Here is a 20365-nt window from a genome sequence, read left to right as displayed (position 1 = left end):
ATAATGTTTTCAAGAGGCATCATTAGATCCAAAAGCAAATCAGTATTCTTTCTAGGTCTGGTTGCTGGTCTGGGGGTGGCTTTATCTGAATCACTCAACACTTGTGTGCCACATCTGTTCTGAGGTTTGATGGGTTAATAATCTGTGCCATTTCTTGGGAAGACCTTCCATCAGACAAATATTGTTTTCTTGGTTTTGCTAACGGGTTCTAAGATTGAACACAAGAGTACACTCACATGGCCTTTTGTAAAGAAAAGCAGAGGTTAGTATGTTTTAAAAAAAAATCCACTCAGATTGAGTCAATAGTCATAGCTTGACTGATATTTCTCACAACAGAGAATAGCTCAGTAGGTCATTTTCAGCCTGTAGTTTGCACATTGAGGGAGTCTATATGTAGCTTAGTTATTACGCTTCTAATCTGTGGAGGTCGTAGAACACCATCAAACAATTGACAGTCTCTGTTTCTGATTTTTTTTTAATTTGCAGAAAAATATGGCAAGGTTTCATATAGATCATGCACGTCCATACTGTACACCATCTCCTCAAAACAAACTTATTAAGAACATAATACTTAGATGGTGTCTACAATAAATTGACAGAAAGCATTTGACCTCAGAAAAAGTTATGTTGCATAATGATCAAGGACTGCCATGAAATGTTCTGCAATTCCAGGTGGTGGGCATATGCTACCAATACAGAGTAATACTCTCTTTGGTCTAGCCTCAGCCCCCAGGGTCTTTACAAAGTGTCTGTCAATAATAGCCACACATCTGAGCATCAAAGCACTTGTAATGAGCCCTGACTGCTGTATCTCTGGCCAGTCAATCCGCTGAACTGAAAGAAAGCCAGGACACAGTACTCAGGTTTGTGACATTTATTGTAGGTACTGATCATTACTCTGCTGTTTTGGAGACTCAAACTGTATCAATCTTTCTGGCATCCGCTTACATCAGTGCAATGAACATCTTCTTGCAGCCTACCAGGTGGCTGCTTCCTCCCTCTGCACACAACATATTAGATTTTAGTACAGATAAAGTACTGTCTTCTGCGTAACTTTCAAATAAGACCTGAGGGAAAACATCTTTATGTGAATGGTTCCTTACAGACTACATGTCTATTCTTACTTAGTCAACTCATTCACAGGGAGGAGTCACATGAGCTGTGCTCCAGACAGTCTTAGCATCTAGCCAGATGGTCCTCATAGTAAACCTGGAGAAATCCCATTTCTTTCCTTCCCAGGACATCATTTTTATGGAAGCCAGGTTTCAAAGATGAGAGGCTCTGGTCTCTAAACCTGTCATTAGACTAAAGATGGCTCATTCACTGGAAAACCATAATGCTACATTGCTACCAGCTGGCAGGAAGAGATAACCTGGAAAAATTAAAATACACTTCACATAAATTGCAGTCACCACGGGGGCTAATTGTAATCATGTTGCACTAGAGGTAAAGTTAAACTAGATGTGCAATGTCGCCTAACTGTATGTACTGGTCTTTATATTTCTTAGCATGTCTCTCTGGAGACTGTCCTCTTGATATGGATTATGACTGATTGCAATATCTAAACCTTACTAATCCGTTAGCAGAAGGCAGGAGATCTAGAACAGGATTCTGATAAAATACATCTTAGCAAATGAGAGAAAAAGAGATTCCCAGTGCAGCAATTAAATGTAACTTTCCAATGTGTTTAGGAATAGTGCATTACACAATTCCTTGTTTAAGATGAACCCATTTGACCTCAATACAACTGGCGGATCACTCAATTAAATGTGAGGAAATTTTGCCAATGAGAAAACTTGCAAAAGAAACAGAATTGTTTCAAATGAACCCTTCATAAGTTGTCGGGAGAATGAACACTGACTGGTAGTGAGAGTGTGATGGAATAATCCCCATTTGCCTGGATAAATAAAGTTCCAACAAACTCAAGAGGCTCAACACCATCCAAGACAAAGCAGCTGTGGTGGAAATAGACTGAGGGTAAGTATGGGGTAAGTGAGAGGCTGGAGCTGGATTAGAATGAGGGGAGGAAGTGAGCTCCTGGTTGGGGTTTGGAGAGTGTTCAGAAGACAGATGCAGCGATCATGAAGGAAACAGTGAATGAGGTGGGGAGCCCCTTGAGTATTTTGGGAAGGTGAGAACAACTGCTGTTAACATCTAAGCCTCATTTGATGAAGTATGGCGTCATGGAACCTTAGCAAAACTGGAGTCAGATGGTGGGTGGTATTATTCTTAGCATATTTGAAGATGGTCATGGATGTTGGATGCAGACATCTCAGTTCCAAGTCATTTCTGCAGGAGTTCCTCAGGCTAAGGCCCAAGCATCTTCAGCTGCTTCACCAATGACCTTCCTCCATTATAAGGTCGGAAGTGGGGATGTTCCCTGATGATTGCACAACGTTCAGCATCATTGTGACTCCTTGAATACTGAAGCAGTTCATGTTCAAACGCAGCAAGACCTGGTCACACTTGAGCTGACAAGTGGTGAGTGATGTTCATACCACACAGAGCCAAGCAATAACCATCTCTAACAAGACAGAATCTAACCATTGCCCCTTGAAATTCAATGGCATTACCATCAATGAGTCTCCCAATATCAATATTCCTGGGCATTACCATTGAAAGTGAACTGAGCTGCGCAAGCCATATAAATTTTGTGGTTACAAGAGTAGGTCAGTAATTATGAATTAATTGTGAGTGACTCACTTCTTGATTCCCTAAACCCTTCCATCACCTAGAAAGCACATATAAGGACTATGATGGAATTATCCACATTTGCCCGGATGATTGCAGCTCCAACAAAACTCAAGAGGCTCAATACCTTCCAGGACAAAGCAGCATTCTTGATTGGAACTACATCCACAAACAGTCACTCCTCAACTATTGATGAACAGTAGCGGCAGTGTGCAGAAATTCACCATGGCTCCTTTGACAATATCTTCCAAACCTGTGACCACTACCATTTAGAAGAACAAGGGCAGTAGATACATGGGGACACCACCACTTACTAATTTCCTTCCAAGTCAGTCATCCTCCAGACATGGAATTATATTGCTGATCCTTCGCTGGGTTAAATTCCTGGAATTCCATCCCTAATGACGTTGTGCCAAATGGACTGCCCTGGTTCAAGAAGGCTGCTGACCATTACTTTCTCGAAGGTAAGTATAGATGGGAAATACTGACCCAGGCAGTGACACCCACTGTCCGCTCTACCTAACCCTCTGATTATCTTTTACGTCTCGATTTAGTGACCTCTCAACCTTCTTCTCTCCAAACAAAAAGCTATAGTTCCCTCAGTCTTTCCTCACAATACCTTCCTTCCTTACCAAGCAACATCCTAGTAAATCTCCTCTGAACCCCTTTCAACGCTTCCACATCCTTCCTATAATGCAGTGACCAGAACTGTACGCAATACTCCAGGCACGGCCACATCAGTGTCTTGTACAGCTGAAGCATGACTTTGTGGCTCCAAAACTCAATTCCCCCTACCAATAAATGCCAACACATCATATGCCTTCTTAACAACCCCATCAACCTGGGTGGCAACTTTCAAGGATTTATGCACCTGGACACCAAGGATCTCACTGTTCATCTACACTGCCAGGAATTTTACCATTAGTTCAGTACTCTGCATTTCTGTTACTTCTTTTGAAGTGAACTACCTCACACTTTTCCGTATTAAACTCCATTTGCCACTTCTCAGCCCAGCTCTGCATCTTATCTATGTCCCTCTGTAACCCACAACATCCTTTGGCATTATCCACAACTCTGCCTACCTTAATGTCATCTGCAAATTGACTAACCCATCCTTCTATGCCCACATCCAGATCATTTCTAAAAATGACAAACACCAGTGGCTCCAAAACCGATCCTTGCGGCACTCGACTGGTAAATGAACTCCATGATGAACGTTTCCCATCAACCACCACCCTCTGTCTTCTTTCAGCTAGCCAATTTCTGATCCAAACCACTAAATTACCTTCAATCCTGAAATTCCATATTTTGTGCAATAGCCTTCTGTGTAGACAACGTTTTAGGTTTTTTAAATTTCTTCTTCAGAATGTGGGAACCATGGCTGATTTTTATTGCCCATTCCTAGTTATGCTAAATATGACACAACAAGGGTGCCTTGGTCACCTCAGAGAAAAGCGAATTGTCAGCCATGTTGTTGTGAATATCTGGTCAGGACAGTCAGCTTCCTACAAGAAAGGACATGTGTAAACCAGTTGAGATTTTACAACCATCAAAAGCTGAATTTTAACTTTTATCAATACCAACAAATTGCATCTCAATCAGAAGGTTGTTAATTAAAGCTTTGGGACTTGAGCATAAAGCCTAGGCTAACATTTCAATGCAGTGCACAGAGACTACTGTACAGTTGGTAATTCCACCTTTTGGATGAGATGTTAACCCAGGCTCCAACTGCCCTCTCAGATGGATATAAAATCTCCCATGAAACTATGCAAAGAAGGATAGGAAATTTCTGTACAGTGTCCTGACCAATATTCATCCCGTAACAAATTAGCTAGTCATTATTACATTGCTGTTTATAGAAGGCTATGTGTGCAAATTGGCTGTCACACTTTATGCATCTCAATACTTCTTTCTTGGCTTACTTGATGAGGTGATGAAAGGTGCTATGTCAATTCACGTTCTTCCTTTTTGTTTCCTATTTCCTGCTTATTTTCTAAACTGAAGTCTTGAGAAGTAGGGGAATCAATCTGTGGCTGGGAGGGGGCAGATGTATCAGGAGGAAGTGCAAGTGCAACTATGGGTGGTGTGGACAGCAGGGGGAGAGCTCCAGTGCTTTGTGCAGGGTTCAGAAAGCTGAGCATGGGCTGCAAAGTCAGACCTGAAGTTGAAACCCTGAAGTATCCTGGAACTGTCCTGCTGAATGAACTTAGTTCCAGGGAGGAAACACTCAATAAGTCTGCTGGTGTTGTTTGATTTGGTGATTTTTTTTCCTCCAAAATACAGACCAGACTTGTAACTTTTAGGCTTCCTCCTTTCTGCATTTAAGCTAATCAACAATTGTGTAACGGAGAGTAGCTATTTTGTCCAATCAGTTGTTATTTTTCAAGTGTCTTGTGTATTTTCCACATGCTAAACACTTATAAGATGCAAAACCAATCACTCTACACAAAACAGACAGAAAAATGCTCAAGGCAATTTTTGTAAGTTATGTCACAATAAAATGTGCTGTGTTCACTTGTGGTAGATGAAGTCTGACTTTATTCCAGCATTGGGCTACAATTCTCCTTTTTTAGTAACAAGAATGTACTTGAAGTGGTAACCCATTGGATCTGTATATTCTCCATGATCATGTATCATGCAGGAAAACCTTCCCCAAACAGACAGATCAAGATGCTTGTGGCATAGATGAATGGCATTTATTTTAATCCTCCTGGTGTGTTCCCCTCTAACATCCAGTATCACATGTGCTCTGAAGACACACCAGGAACAAGCCCCTCACATCTCTTCAGCCTAACCTCCAGATAGAAGGCACCAACTCCTGCCATCCTCTGTCTCTTTCTTGACAACAGAGTAAAGACCCAAGCCTCCCTTTGGCCACCTTTGTTGTTTCTCTTCCTGCTGTTGAATTGGGTCGCTTTATTTCATTTCCCGGATGCATCAGATTTTTTCAAGTTAAGCTCAACTTTCACATTTTTCTTGAAAGTTTTCATGTGTTTCAAATTGAATCTCTTTGAAATACATTAGCATAGTTACCTAATCTCAATGATGAAGGCAGTGAAATATTATACTAGCCTGCCTTCTGCAACTTTTAACTCAATGTTGCCTGTGTAGATCACATTGAAGTGGGCCTCACCATCACTCATTTTCCTTTATAATTTGAATGATTAGTTATTGAGCAAATTAATTTTCATTTAGAAACTGCATGGGATTCTATTGCATGCAAAGGTTACATATTTATTAAATGGTGAGATAATACATAAAACGTCAATAAAAAAGAGATGTGAAATGTGATTATTTTGTGTATGTCTATATTTATAAAGGCATCTTCTGTCATTATTTCCTAACTTTGTCTTTTACAGTATCAAGTTATCATTGAGCCATGGAAGAGACATCAGGTGACAGAAACTCAGCCAAAGCAATAGGTCTAAAGGAGTGTCTTTAGGAGGTTTATTGAAGGACTTCCAAAGCTTTCAGCCTAGGCAGCTGAAAGCAGGACTGCCATTGCTCCTAATCGTCATGGGATCTCCTTTGCTCAAGGGTTAATCTACATTTTCCACTGCTACATGCAAGCTGTGATTCAGAGGATTATGCAACCTGTTCAAATAGGTACCAGTTTGCAATGCAGGTTGACATATCACATTTTTCACCTGAAGTTTGATTGGAACACGAAAAGGAAAAGACAATAAGAGGTGTGCCGAAATTAAGTTATGGATTGCCAAACATTGGCACTTGTGTTGGTGCGACTATTCAATATCCATTGGTGAAATGGTGATGTATATGACAACAGGATAAGGTAGGGGAGTTCTCCCCTGTGGCCCAAGTCTGATAAAACTCGTCCAATGCATTGGTGAAGGGTTAAGACTGATTTAAAGATGAAAAGTGTTAGTTGACTTCTTACTTAAAGTGTTTTTACACAGACACTCTGCTGACAGCTGGTATTCTTCAGTCCTCCTGTCAATTGCACTCTCTGGTATAAAGCTACGAACCTCCAGAGACCTGATGATATTGGACTCAGCTCTCAGGAGGATCTCTTATTACCTCTGAATTAACAGAACCAGATCACTTTCCATTCTGCAATGAACCATTGGTTTCTAGCATGTAAAGAGTGCTTGTTCACCACCTTTTCTGTTGATCTTCTTAATCAAAGAGCAGGGAGGGTGATAGTGTTGTTGTAAGGACAAGTTTCAGTCAGGATGTATCAGAAGGTTATGCTGACAGAGTGAAATGAAGTAGAATGAGAAGAAATTAAGTATTTACTGTGGAAAAGGATATGGAAGATATAGACTGTATGGAAATAGATGGTGATACCTTGCAAAATGTCCATATTACAGAGAAGGAAGTGTTGGATGTCTTGAAATGCATAAAGGTGAATATAACCCCAGGACCTGATCAGGTGTACCCTAGAACTCTGTGGGAAGCTAGAGAAATAATTGCTGGGCCTCTTGCTGAGATATTTGTATCATCGATGGATGTCGGAAGACTAGAGGTAAGCTACTGTGGTGCCACTCTTTAAGAAGGGTAGTAAGGACAAGCCAGGGAACTATAGACCAGTGAGCCTGACCTCGGTGGTGGGCAAGTTGTTGGAGGGAATCCTGAGGGACAGGATGTACATGTATTTGGAAAGGAAAGGACTGATTAGGGATAGTCAACATGGCTTTGTGCATGAGAAATCATGTCTCACAAACTTGATTGAAATTTTTGAAGAAGTGACAAAGAGGATTGATGAGGGCAGAGCAGTAGATGTGATCTATATGGACTTCAGTAAGGCGTTCGACAAGGTTCTCCATAGGAGACTGATTAGCAAAGTTAGATCTCATGGAATAAAGGGAGAACTAGCCATTTGGATAAAGAACTGGCTCAAAGGCAGATGACAGAGGGTGATAGTCAAGTGTTGTTTTTCAGACTGGAGGCCTGTGACCAGTGGAGTGCCACAAGGATCGGTGCAGGATCCTATACTTTTTGTCATTTACATAAATGATTTGGATGTGAGCATAAGAGGTACAGTTAGTAAGTTTGCAGATGACACCAAAATTGGAGGTGTAGTGGACAGCGAAGAGGGTTACCTCAGATTACAACAGGATCTGGACCAGATGGGCCAATGGACTGAGAAGTGGCAGATGGAGTTTAATTCTGATAAATGCGAGGTGCTGCATTTTGGGAAAGCAAATCTTAGCAGGACTTATACACTTAATGGTAAGGTCCTAGGGAGTGTTGCTGAACAAAGAGACCTTGGAGTGCAGGTTTATAGCTTCTTGAAAGTGGAGTTGCAGGTAGATAGGATAGTGAAGGCAGCATTTGGTATGCTTTCTTTTCTTGGTTAGAGAATTGAGTACAGGAGTTGGGAGGTCATGTTGCGGCTGTACAGGACATTGGTTAGGCCACTGCTGGAATATTGCGTGCAATTCTGGTCTCCTTCTTATCAGAAAGATGTTGTGAAACTTGAAAGGGTTCAGAAAAGATTTACAAGGATGTTGCCAGGTTTGGAGGATTTGAGCTATAGGGAGAGGCTGAACAGGCTGGGGCTGTATTCCCTGGAGCGTCGGAGGCTGAGGGGTGACCTTATAGAGGTTTACAAAATCATGAGGGGCATTGATAGGATAAATAGACAAAGTCTTTTTCCTTGGGATGGGGGAGTCCAGAACTTGAGGGCATAGATTTTGGGTGAGAGGGGAAAGATATAAAAGGGAGCTAAGGTTCAACTTTTTCACGCAGAGGGTGGTATGTGTATGGAATGAGCTGCCAGAGGGTGTGGTGGAGGCTGGTACAATTGCAACATTTAAAAGGCATTTGGATGGGTATATGAATAGGAAGGGTGTGAAGGGATATGGGCCGGGTGCTGGCAGGTGGGACTAGATTGGGTTGGGATATCTGGTCGGCATGGACGGGTTGGACCGAAGAGTTTGTTTCCATGCTGTACATCTCGTATGACTCTAAGTTCACGTGTTGTATAAACACCAGCATAGACCAGAATGGGTTGCTGCTGTGTTGCAAATGTTATGCAACTGATGGAAGAATTTCTGTTTTTAACCACAAGTGTGCTTAACCCATGTAATTCAGCAGCACCTAAACCCCAACCTTGATCATTCAGTCTATAGAGCAGGGCTTGGACTTACGACCTTCTGCCCAGGGGCAAGAATGCTTACTCTGAGCCAGCCAAATACTGAATGATACTGAAAGTTAATGGCTTTTTGAACTGGATTTTGATGCACGGGGTATGACAAGATCGATTAGTACTAGTTAATTCATTTCTTGGACCTTTGATCATATTCCATCTTGTGATTGTTGGTTTTGCGCTTTCCCATGAAAGAAATGTTAACCACAAACAACATTTTGTGTCTGGATGCATAGCACCAGTGAAAATAGTGACAAAATTAAAGGTGTTAAAAGCTGAATAAAACCAGAGAATGTTAGCAATCAGATTGGGCAGCTTTTCAAGGAAGATCAGATCCTTTCCAAATTTTCAGGAAGATTGCTGATAAAATAAACAATTTTTTTAATGAACTTGTTCATATGTGCTATGACATGTCTGGAGCAGGTGGAACACGACAAGTCAAAGGTAAGGAACTATCACGGCACCGTCTGAGAACGTTAGCCTGGAGCTCTGTATTACAAGCCCAGTGACTCTGCAATGGCAACGTATAATTGTAGCAACAAACTCAAAATATATCTTCTCGAAGAACAATACTTTTACACTTAAATGCTGTCTAGTTCCAGCATATCCCGCCCTCAGCAGTAAACACAGCCTTGCAACAATTTTAGCTCAAAATGTTTGAAAACATAATCTGTGTTTCAGGAGTTGTGTTCCTGATCAACAAATTTGCAATCAAACACCCAATTCTGAATATAATACAATACAGACCAAGAGCTGTTCCAGAGTCACATTGCACAATACTGTGGAATTGTCCATGCTCTCTATTACAAAATAGTCACATTTAGTTGCTTCATAAATAAAATCAAGGTTAATTTAACATGAAATATTCTCCTTCATCTTTCATTATTAGCTTCTCTTTCTAGTCTTGGAGCTGTCAGGGATATAAAAGAGCCTGGTTTAAATTCGAAATCCAAATTGGTTGATATAAGTTTGAAGAAAATGTTTTTCTGGCCTGAGGTTCAAACTCTATAGCTCTAAATCTAGGAAGAGGGTAGCAAGACAGAACTGGTGAAGAATCCAAATCAGTCTGTATTATTCAATCGAACAAGCAAAGCCCATTCCTATCACAGGTATGTGATCGCTCTGCTACAGACTTTGCCTCTTGCCTTTTATCTTTGAACGTTTACCATAGAAAATAAAATCACCATGTCTTGGTCACCTGGACAGATAGAGAGACTTTGTAACAACACTGCTTGGCCTCTCTCTGCTGCAGTCAATCGTGACTCAAATCCAGTCAAGAGATTCTGACAATCGGAGTGAAGTCCATCACTTGGAAGAAACACAACCCTCCTCTCTCTCGTCAGGCTGAAAACGAAGGCAGACAGGGTCCGGGGGTAGAAAAGCTGTGAAAGAGGACATAAAGATTGACAAGCCTTTATCAAAAAAGATCAGCCCCACAGCAGCAGAATGATAGATAAATCGGGAATTAGGATAAGGCAGTGATCGTTAAAACAAATCTTTGAAGAGCTGTTGGAACTCATCTGTTCATCTGATAATCAGATTTACAATTTACTGAAAAGGCCATGGAACGTGCGAGCCGCAGCTTTGAATGCTAAACTGCCTGACCCATTTTAAACAACCCAGGTGCAGCAATGGCAGTGACTGAAAGCCTTGGTGGAGGCATTTTTACCTGCAGTCAAATTTCCTTCCTCCACACCTTTTTTGTCTTCCACAGCTGTGTTAGATAAATCAATCTCCGTTTACCAATCCGGCGACTTTACAGAACACCAATGCAATGAGTATCACCGCGATTACAAGTTTCAGCCAAGGTTTAATTTGTGTTTTTTTTTATGCATTATATTTTCAAACACATCATTTTGTACAGTGTGAACTTTTTTTTTCTTTATTATACAACGTTTCCATAGTTTAGACACTAGGATGATGAAACTAATTTTAATTGTCATATAAATACATTTCAATCTCTTTGCTTCACGGTAATTGGTAAGTGGGAGCAACTATAAAGTTACCCGGAAGTAACATATACAGAGAAACTACTGGAAAATGCAGTGTTACATATGCCAAAACAATGTGAGGTGGTTATTGTAAAGCAAGAGGTTGTACAAAAACTCCTTTTATTTAACAATGCCACAAAAAATGAACTCGAGAAACACTAATAAATAATTTAAAAATAACAAGTAATTTAAATAATAAAATATGTTCTACACACAAATGCAAAGTCGCATGCCTGACGCAGGTGAGGAGGAGCAAGGGAGGAATTCAGAAACCGGAGCTGTCACTAAATAATGTTGCAAAAGAAAAGTCATAGATGCTACATATTTTAGCATGGGTTTGTTTGCAAGTTGGTGACAAGTATAGCAGACACAACTATAAAAATTCTACACTCAGTCTAACATAAATACAGAATATATAAATGTACAATACATACAGCCTTACTGAAATCATGGACAACCTTCAATAAAGGAGACAGAGGTTTACTTGTCTTTTGTTCTAAACTACGGGGCACACCAAACTGTAAGAAAATTCACTGTACATAACTTTATACAGAATTTATATTATTCCCATTTTCGTGGTTTTTATTTAAGACGCAGAACATATTAGGGCTATGACCCTCCCGGAATGGTTTCACTTCAAAGTTCAGCCATGGGAATGTGGGTGTCAGTAATAGCCAGTACTCCATACAGTTTTATACACCAATTAATAAAGAGCAGAGAAACTGTTCATCAGTGAACTTAGTAATCATTTTCATTTTACACTTGCTTTGAATGGACTTATGCACTTCAGGACTTTATTGATCTTGTTTTTTGACTCCTCCAGTATTCCAAGTCATTTTTCAGTATCAGTTAATAGTGGACAATTTTATAATCTCCAAAAATCGTATGGCATTAAAGTACAAATATACATAAGCAAGGAAGTTAATAGTAAAAAAGAATTTGGTGGTTGATGTGTTGGTTAATTTGTGCTTTTGTTTCTACTATTCTTAACAACTGGTCAAGAAAGACATCTTTTAAACTGTCAAACAGTTTTAGGTTTAAAGTTATAATCCAAAGTAAAATATTGCAGATTTGAAGGCATATTCTTTAAACAAATATGCTTTTTAAACCAGCTTACCACACTGAATAGAATCACAAGAAGTGGCAACCCAAAGTATTAGTAGTTAAGTTTATGTGAACATAGTCACTGCAGCACTAACAGAACTCTCAACATATTGGCGTAATCAATCATCATTCTGTAAACCGTTCCTTCTGCTTTCCTCAATAGAAAATTCACTTTGAATGACAATGGAATTACTATATAATTTGATGCATGCATACAGTAAAGAGGCTGGTTTCCTCCCCAGGTACCTATAGAGAGCAATCATTGCATGGGAAGACTAATAAACTGCAGTTGCCTTGACCCACAACCTTCCAAGTCCCAACTGTATAATCAATGGCATGCTGTCTGAGTGAACACATCAAATGCTAAGGGTGCCTGACAGGAGTTTGTCAATTTACTTTTCGCTTTAAAGTATTGCTTCAGTTAAAGCACATTATCCTCACTTGAGCAATCATACTGTCCCATGGCAGTCCCAAAATGAGGCGAACAAAATCAGAAAGGTCAAAGGCTGCTTTCAGGCTTAATCTTTTACTGGAACTCTCAGGTCAAAGAACAGAAATTACCATTAGATGGGATGAATCTTAATACAAATGATGGTAACAGTACTTGTACTTCTACTCTCATACCTTTGAACTCTATCAGTGGAATATGTTTTTGTTTCTGGGGTGCTTATGTTGTCTAATTAATATTAGAGAACAAGTGGCTCCCAGTTGAATTATAGGTCAAATGTTTCTTGTATATTTTGACTTGAAAAGATAAGGTTAGCTTTCAACAATTACCTTTGGTTTGTAATCTCTAAGTATTTACCACAGGGATACTGTGATACACTAATATAAAACAGTAATATTGGTGAAGTAAATGTGGACTGATTTCTCACACTATCTCTATAATCCCAATTATTTGGTGACGTGATGGATATAGAGCAGGGAGGGAGAGGGGCTTCATGTCTCTACTTTTATACAATTTGTCAATTCTTGTCTCGATATTGCATAATATCTCCCCTCTTATCAACATATTCATCATTGCTGAATACTGAGCAATTTTGTGAATGGAATTACTTATTGTGATCAGGAGGTAAGTTTCACCACAATAGAACTTCATTCACTGTACATTTTCTAAAGCAAAACTTTGGTTTCTTTATCACGGTTGGGGGATGCTTTGCCACTTTCACTAAACAACCTAAAGCTAAGCATTGAAACCACTTCCATTACGAAGACTTTAATTTAACATTGTAGCTTCATATTTGAACCTACATGATGTACAGCAATGTAAGCAACGTAATAGTGAAAACCAGTCTGACATGCTAAACAGTATGAAGCTACACCTATTAATCGCTAACTTATTTTGAAATAGCAAGGTGCAAAATAATTCTGGTCGTCAATTTTGGCAGATTATCAACAGCCATCTTTGCAAACAATTTTCCCATTTCTTGGCACTCACGTGATGGCGCTGACAACAGCGTGAGTCACGCATTATTCCGCACTGTAGAATGGGGACATCTTATTCCAGCCATAAGCAGCAAATACTGTGAAAGGAAATGGCAGTGCAAACTTAAGCACTACAGTTTATAGCTTAATAAAGTGTTGGCTGTTACCCTGCTAGAGAGATGATTCATGCAAAACACAAGGGAGCTCAGAACAAATTAGTCTACTTGCTATTTTATGCATATGTATCTGACTAAGGTGAAAATGAAGTATAACATTTTCTAACCTCTTTTACATTGAGCGTATGGAGAATTGGTCATGTAAAATATTTTTGAGATCCAGTTGTTACCAAAACAAGTAATAAACAGAGAATGGCAGGGAAGAGGCTGAGATGAGATCCCCAAATGTTGATGTATATGCTTAAGAACAATAAGTTCTGGAGTATTTGTATAAAAACATTGAAACAATGGAATGCAGCTGCAGTCTCTATGTCCCGGTGCTTTCATTGATGTGCTGATTTGAATTCTATTGAATTTGTCTTTTTGTGTGTCACTTTCATTATCTTCTTGCTGTCAGTTTCTCGGCCACATGGGAAATAGTGGATAAGTTCATTATGAGGCAAGAATAAGGTAATATATGGCTGTACAGTTTTCTTTATTTAGTTTTTCCATTCTTCCCTGACCCCCCTCCCCCCCGATTTAAAGTCACCATAATACATCAAATTTCTTCGAAAGTCCTGCTGCTTTCACGAAGCAAAATATGAGTTCTGCATGGAATACAGCCTGTCGATAGGATTTCCCACTCTAGCTTGCATGGGGTTAACTTCTGAAGAGGCGAGAAAACAGTCGCTCAAGCTGGTGAGGGAGGTGTCGCTGTCGATATCGTGGAAGAGGGAGTCATTTCCTGGAATCACAAAATGAAAGCACTTAATTGACAGTATTAAATCACTTAAAGGGTGCTATGATGAATTTTCATTTTTAATGAGGCTTCATGACTTCTTTGTGGTCCTTGGATGCTCATAAAATACAGAAATCCAAAAAGCAATTGATAAATAATAAATAATGTATGAAAATGAGAAAAAAGAAATACAGGGATATTTCAACTGTGTCAGTGTAGGCATATGGAGGAGCATAGAATTATACATTCTTGAAGAGAGCTCTTTTTCAAATGTGTGGGTACATTATTAGACTACTACTTCCAGAAAACAGTATTTCCTTTTTGCACTGGTACACATTGACATCACACTTATTAATGTCATGATTCCACTTGAGACCAAATGTTACCATTTTTTAAACTACATTGAGAGAAGGTATGCAGAACAACACCTATTCAAAAGGCAAGATTCCGTCTATACCACTGAATCCAATGCAATCCTTTTGCAAAGAACATATTTGCATGTTAAGCAGAAGGAATCTGCAAATATGTTCATAACAAAAGGGTTGCTTTGGATTTAATGGCACAGAGGGAATCTTCCCCTATTTGTGGTATTAACATATTCAAATATAGCAATACTTTTCCTCACTACTGTGCTGGAAAGGAGGAGAAATTAAGCTTCAAATTCCAAGTAGGTCATAGAGAAGAGGCTTTCCTAATCGGAGTTCTGTCACAATGTAACAGAGACTAACCAGAGATTGGTCGTGACCTGAAACATTAATTCTGTTTTTCTTTCTCTCTATACTTGCTGAGTATTTCCAGTAATTTCTGATTCCAACAATTGTAATGCCCTTGCTTATGGCATGCAGCTGAACCTGGCTTTCAACTAGGTCCATGTTTCTCTGTCATTATCAGAGATGAGGGAATCAAGATTTCACTTGAGCAGCTGGGATTGTTCTCTACAGAGCAGGGAAGGAGAAGGGAAGATTTAATACAACTGTAAATGAGGAGTTACAACTCCTGCTCATCCCCTCATGTGAACGTGAGGAAGTGATGATGTTTGCTCAGCATCATTAGGCCAGTGTCTAAAACTAGTGAGGGCAAGCAGGAACAGAAATTGATAACCTGGCCACCATTTTGAAAAGACTAATGAGTTTGTTAACAACCCAATTGTCTCAGATTATTCTGTGCCTGCTGCATTTGTTGGACATTCAACATGAGAGAGTCTGAGAGTGACTTTACAGCAGCTTTTTAAAAAAATTATTCATGAGATGAGGCATCATTGGCTAGGCCAGAATTTATTGCCAATCCCCAATTGCCCTGAGAGCAGTTAAGAGTCAACCACATTGCTCGGGTCTGGAGTCACATGGAGGAGAAAGTGAGGATTGCAGATGCTTGAGATGGGAGACGAGATTGTGGTGCTGGAAAAGCACAGCAGGTCAGGCAGCATTTGAGGACCAGGAGAATTAAGCCTCATTCTTAATGAAGGGCTTATGCTCGAAATGTCAATTCCCCTGATCCTCAGATGCTGCCTGACCTGCTGTGCTTTTCCAGCACCACACTCTGGAGTCACACATATGCCAGACCAAGTAAGGACGAGTTTCCTTCTGTAAAGGACATTAGTGAACCAGATGGGCTTTTTTCCCAACAATCAACAATGGATCCATGGTCATCATTAGAGTCTTAATTCCAGATTTTTGTTGAATTCAGATCCCACTATATGCCATGGCAACATTATCTGGGTCTCTGGATTAAAAGTCCAGCGATAATACCACTAGGCTATCACCTCCCATTGTGACAAGGGGCTCGGAAGCAGAAGAAAAGACATGTCACAAGCACCACAGCCAAGTAACAGCAGATTCTGCCACTGAAGGTGACAGCACCTGTATGTTTGCTTTAAAAATAATTTGAGCTCTCATGAGCCTTCAATAAAAACAAAAGGTTTCTGAGAGGAGGGGGCTTTTAGACTTGCAGCTGTGACCAGCTTCCTAGCCTCTCAGTCCGGCCGAGATTAGGAATGGTTCTGCTGCTCAGGTAGGCCTCCCTGCCGGCAGACAGGCGCTGACTGACCATCTGCTGTTTGATTGGACGGGCCGAGATGGCAGGGTGGGGGAGTGAGTGGAACTCTCCATTTCCTGTTCTGCCTCTCTCACTCTGGCCAAAAGACTGTAAAATCCAGCCCACAGAGTTAGTGGCAGATTAGGCAGGAGCAAAAATCACAAGCTCTGGTGCTGCTCCTGGCCTGGGCTCCGCAGCCACACCTCAGGCCCCTGACCCAAACACGATAGGCTTCCAAGAGTCCCAGGCCCCAGTTATTGGGCTATGATAAACTCTCCCTCACCCCCTTGTCCTGGGCCCTGTGATGGGGAGAAACTGTTTTTACTGATAAGAAGATCAGTAACCAGAAGACACAATTTTAAAGTCACGCTCTAATGATGTAAGGATTCTTTTTTACAAACCCAATGAGTTGTTTGGATTTGGGTTCACTAGCTGAAAGAGTGGTGGGAAAAGATTCAATGGTCACTTAGAAAGGGCGTTGGATATTTGTAGAATTTGCAGGGCCATGGAGAGAAAGCAACAGAGTGGTACTCATTGATAACTGTTTCAGAAAGTGTGTGCAGTCACAATGACCCTCCTTTCACCACTCTCTTTGAGTGTATGAAAGTAAAAGAGAAATGGACTCAATTTTCCACTTCTCTCAGTTCTAATGAGGTCTATGGTCAGTTTTATTCAACGTTTTTCTTTGACACAAGAGACTTTCCACAATTATCTGGGAACAGTAGTGGTACAATGACATTTGCAGGGATTGGGAGGGAAGAGGGAGAGCGTGGAGGGCTCTACATTAAAGTGACATTGAATTTCAATTGTTTCACTTCAATGGCTCATCAAGGATAGCCACGGGAATGCCAACTGAAACTGAAAAAACAAAAATAAAATCAACAGTGCAACTTTCCAAAAAGGAATTAAATCCAGGAAGAAACATGTGCAAGAATACAATGGAAAATAAGCCGAATGTAAAATCTAAGCAAGCTTACGTCAAAATGTACATCTATCCACTGGATACAAAATACTGCCAAAGCCTAGAATTTTATTGCTAGCTTACTTCTACATGGAATAAAAATGTCATTCTGAGTAACTGAGAAATTCAGGTCATCGACTAAAAAATGCAATTAGGAACTGACGCTTATAGGGTGGAAGAAATCTAATAGGCATAAGCCAGATCATGTTTAATCTAGATTTGGGTCAGGGATACCCATAGTTACTATTCATATCTGAATTACAATGACATAACAAAATAAAGTTTCAGAATTCCTTGTGAATATCTCTTACTAATCCTCAGTGGGAATAGTGAGGAAATTATGGGTTTTGTTTTACCAGCCTTCAGGAAATAAAATGGTGATGGGCATGGGGGATGGAATGGCAAATGTCATCTTTCCACTGCCATGCCATTTTGCCAGCTGTGGGGATAGGTCACAGACAGTCACTCCATCCAGAGCCCAAGTGAGCCACTTAGGCAGCCAATTAAGAGCTTCTTCACATATCAAATGGTGGCTTGGTGGCTCAGTGGTTAGCACTGCTGCCTCACAGTGTCAGGAACCCAGGTTTGATTTCAACCTTGGGTGACTGTCTGTGTGGAGTTTGCACATTCTCCCAGTATCTGCGTGGGTTTCTGCCAGTTGCTCTGGTTTCCTCCCACAGGACAAATATGTTTAGGCTTGATAGATGAGCCGTGGTAAATGCTGGTTATGGGGATTGGGTCTGTATGGGATGCTCTTTGGAGGGTCGTTGCAGATTCAATGGGTTGAATACCCTCTATCTGCACTATAAGAGATTCTATGATTTACCTGCAATGTCACAACCAGAGACTGCCAAGCCAACACTGGCAACCTCCCAGTGGATTTTAGGCCAGGAAGAGGTAACAGGCTGGTGGGCAGTCCTTCTGTTCATACACTCTTTGGCAAGAGGAGGGGTCCTTGCTGCATTTGCCTCACTGGCAATGGTGCTGTCTGCCTTTATAGTGTCCACTCCATCCCCAAGTTAGACCAGGAAACCCGATGGATGTTATCTACCTAGTCTTCCAAAGACTTTTGATAAGGTGCCTCATGGGAGGCTGCTGAGCAAGGTGAGGGCCCATGGTGTTCAAGGTGAGCTACTGGCATGGATTGAGGATTGGCTGTCTGATAGAAGGCAGAGAGTTGGAATAAAAGGCTTTTTTTTGGGATGGCAGCTAGTGACAAGTGGCGTCCCGCAAGGTCCAGTGTCGGGGCTGCAGCTGTTCACTTTATATATCAATGATCTAGATGAAGGGACTGGGGACATTCTGGCAAAGTTCCCTGATGGTACAAAGTCGGGCAGACAGGCAGGTAGCACTGAGGAGGTGGGGAGGCTGCCAAAAGATTTAGATAGTTTAGGAGAGTGGTCCAAGAAATGGCTGATGAAATTCAATGTGAGTAAATTCAAGGTCTTGCACTTTGGAAAAAAGAATAGAGCATGGACTACTTTCTAAATGGTGAGAAAATGATAAAGCTGAAGTACAAAGGGATCTGGGAGTGCTAGTCCAGGATACTCTAAAGGTTAACTTGCAGGTTGAGTCCATGGTTAAGAAAGCAAATGTAATGTTATCATTTATCTCAAGAGGGTTGGAATATAAAAGCAGTGACGTGCTATTGAGATTTTATAAAGCTCTGGTTAGGTCCCATTTAGAATACTGTGTCCAATTCTGGGTCCCACACCTCAGGAAGGAGAAACTTACAAGATAATGCATGGCTTAGAAAGGGTGGATGCTGGGAATTTGTTTCCATGAGCAGGGATACTAGGACCTGTGGACACAGCCTTAGAATTAGAGGGGGTCGATTTAGAATGGAAATGAGGAGACATTTCTTCGGCCAGAGAGTGATGGTCCTGTGGAATTCATTGCCACGGAGCACAGTGGAGGCCGGGATGTTGCTGAGCTGACCAATCTCTGACTGACCAGCACCTCTTGGGGTCGATGAACATCTTTGATAAGGACAGCTTCCCTTGCTGCAACAAGTTTTCGGTCGTTATGAATGAGATGTCCTGGGTCCCTTTGACCACAGGAGAGAGTTGTCATTCATTTCCTAGTCCATGACTGTCATTTCCATCATCAACACTAAATTCTGGTCTCATTCATTCATTGGCAGTCTCTCTCAGACGAGGATGACTCTCTTCCACTCTGAGGGCAAATCACTGGTAATATAGTGGTTCGTATCCCCGCCCGTCACATGGAAGACCATGGTTCAATTCCCTGCCAGGGAGGACGCTAGCTGGGAAACATGATGGCTCAGTGGTTAGCACTGCTGCCTCACAGCACCAGGAACCTGGGTTCAATTCCAGCCTCGGGTGATTGTCTGTGTGGAGTTTGTATATTATTTCCCTTGACTGCGTGGGTTTCCCCCCATAATCCAAAGATGTACAGGTTAGGTGAATTGGCCATACTAAAATTGACCAGTGTTCAGGGATGTGTAGGTTAGGTGCATTTGTCAGGGGTAAATACAGGGTAATAGGGCAGGGGAATGAGCCTGGGCGGGTTACTCTCGGAAGGTTGGTGTGGACTTGGTGGGCAGAAGGGCCTGTTTCCATGCTTAAGGGATTCTATGATTCATTGGTGGGTGTACAGACTGATGCAGATACCAGAGACTATGTCATATTTGGGGCAGAAGGTAGTCATGGGAAGGAATGGATGGGGCATTGGTGTGGCAGCATGGTCCATTCTCTGAATTTGCCTGGCTTTAGCTTTTTCCCAACGGCAAGTCTCATGTGCTCAATGTCTTCCCAAATGCTCCTCTTCCACTTTGGATGATCTTGGGATTATGGGATTTGGATCTCACTGCTAAATCAGCAACTATTGCCTATGGGAGAAAGTGCGGACTGCAGATGCTCGAGATCAGAGCTGAAAATGTGTTGCTGGAAAATCGCAGCAGGTCAAGCAGCATCCAAGGGGCAGGAGAATCGACGTTTCGGGCATGAGCCCTTTTTCAGGAAGGCTCCTGTTTCCTGAAGAAGGGCTCATGCCCGAAATGTCGATTCTCCTGCTCCTTGGATGCTGCCTGACCTGCTGCGCTTTTCCAGCAACACATTTTCAACTATTGCCTATCCCTAGCTGTCCTTGAGAAAGTGGTCTGCTTTCTTAAACCACAGCAGTACATATGGT

General features: G+C 41.2%; 1 protein-coding gene across 2 annotated transcripts in view; it reads right to left on the bottom strand.

The window, feature by feature from the left end:
• Window positions 1–14065: 14065 nt before the first annotated feature.
• Window positions 14066–20365, bottom strand: part of LOC132825693 (LIM/homeobox protein LMX-1.2) — a 196777-nt gene continuing 190477 nt past the window's right edge. For both annotated transcript variants that reach the window (XM_060841082.1, XM_060841083.1), the window contains exon 8: window positions 14066–14223. In XM_060841082.1, coding sequence (XP_060697065.1) covers window positions 14066–14223 — 158 coding nt within the window. The remainder of the gene's footprint in view (window positions 14224–20365) is intronic.

The sequence above is a fragment of the Hemiscyllium ocellatum genome, chromosome 21 (assembly GCF_020745735.1).
Source record: "Hemiscyllium ocellatum isolate sHemOce1 chromosome 21, sHemOce1.pat.X.cur, whole genome shotgun sequence".
Classification (NCBI taxonomy): Eukaryota; Metazoa; Chordata; class Chondrichthyes; order Orectolobiformes; family Hemiscylliidae; genus Hemiscyllium; species Hemiscyllium ocellatum.
Note: the sequence above shows the minus strand (reverse complement) of the source record. Positions and strands in the feature narration are given on the sequence as shown.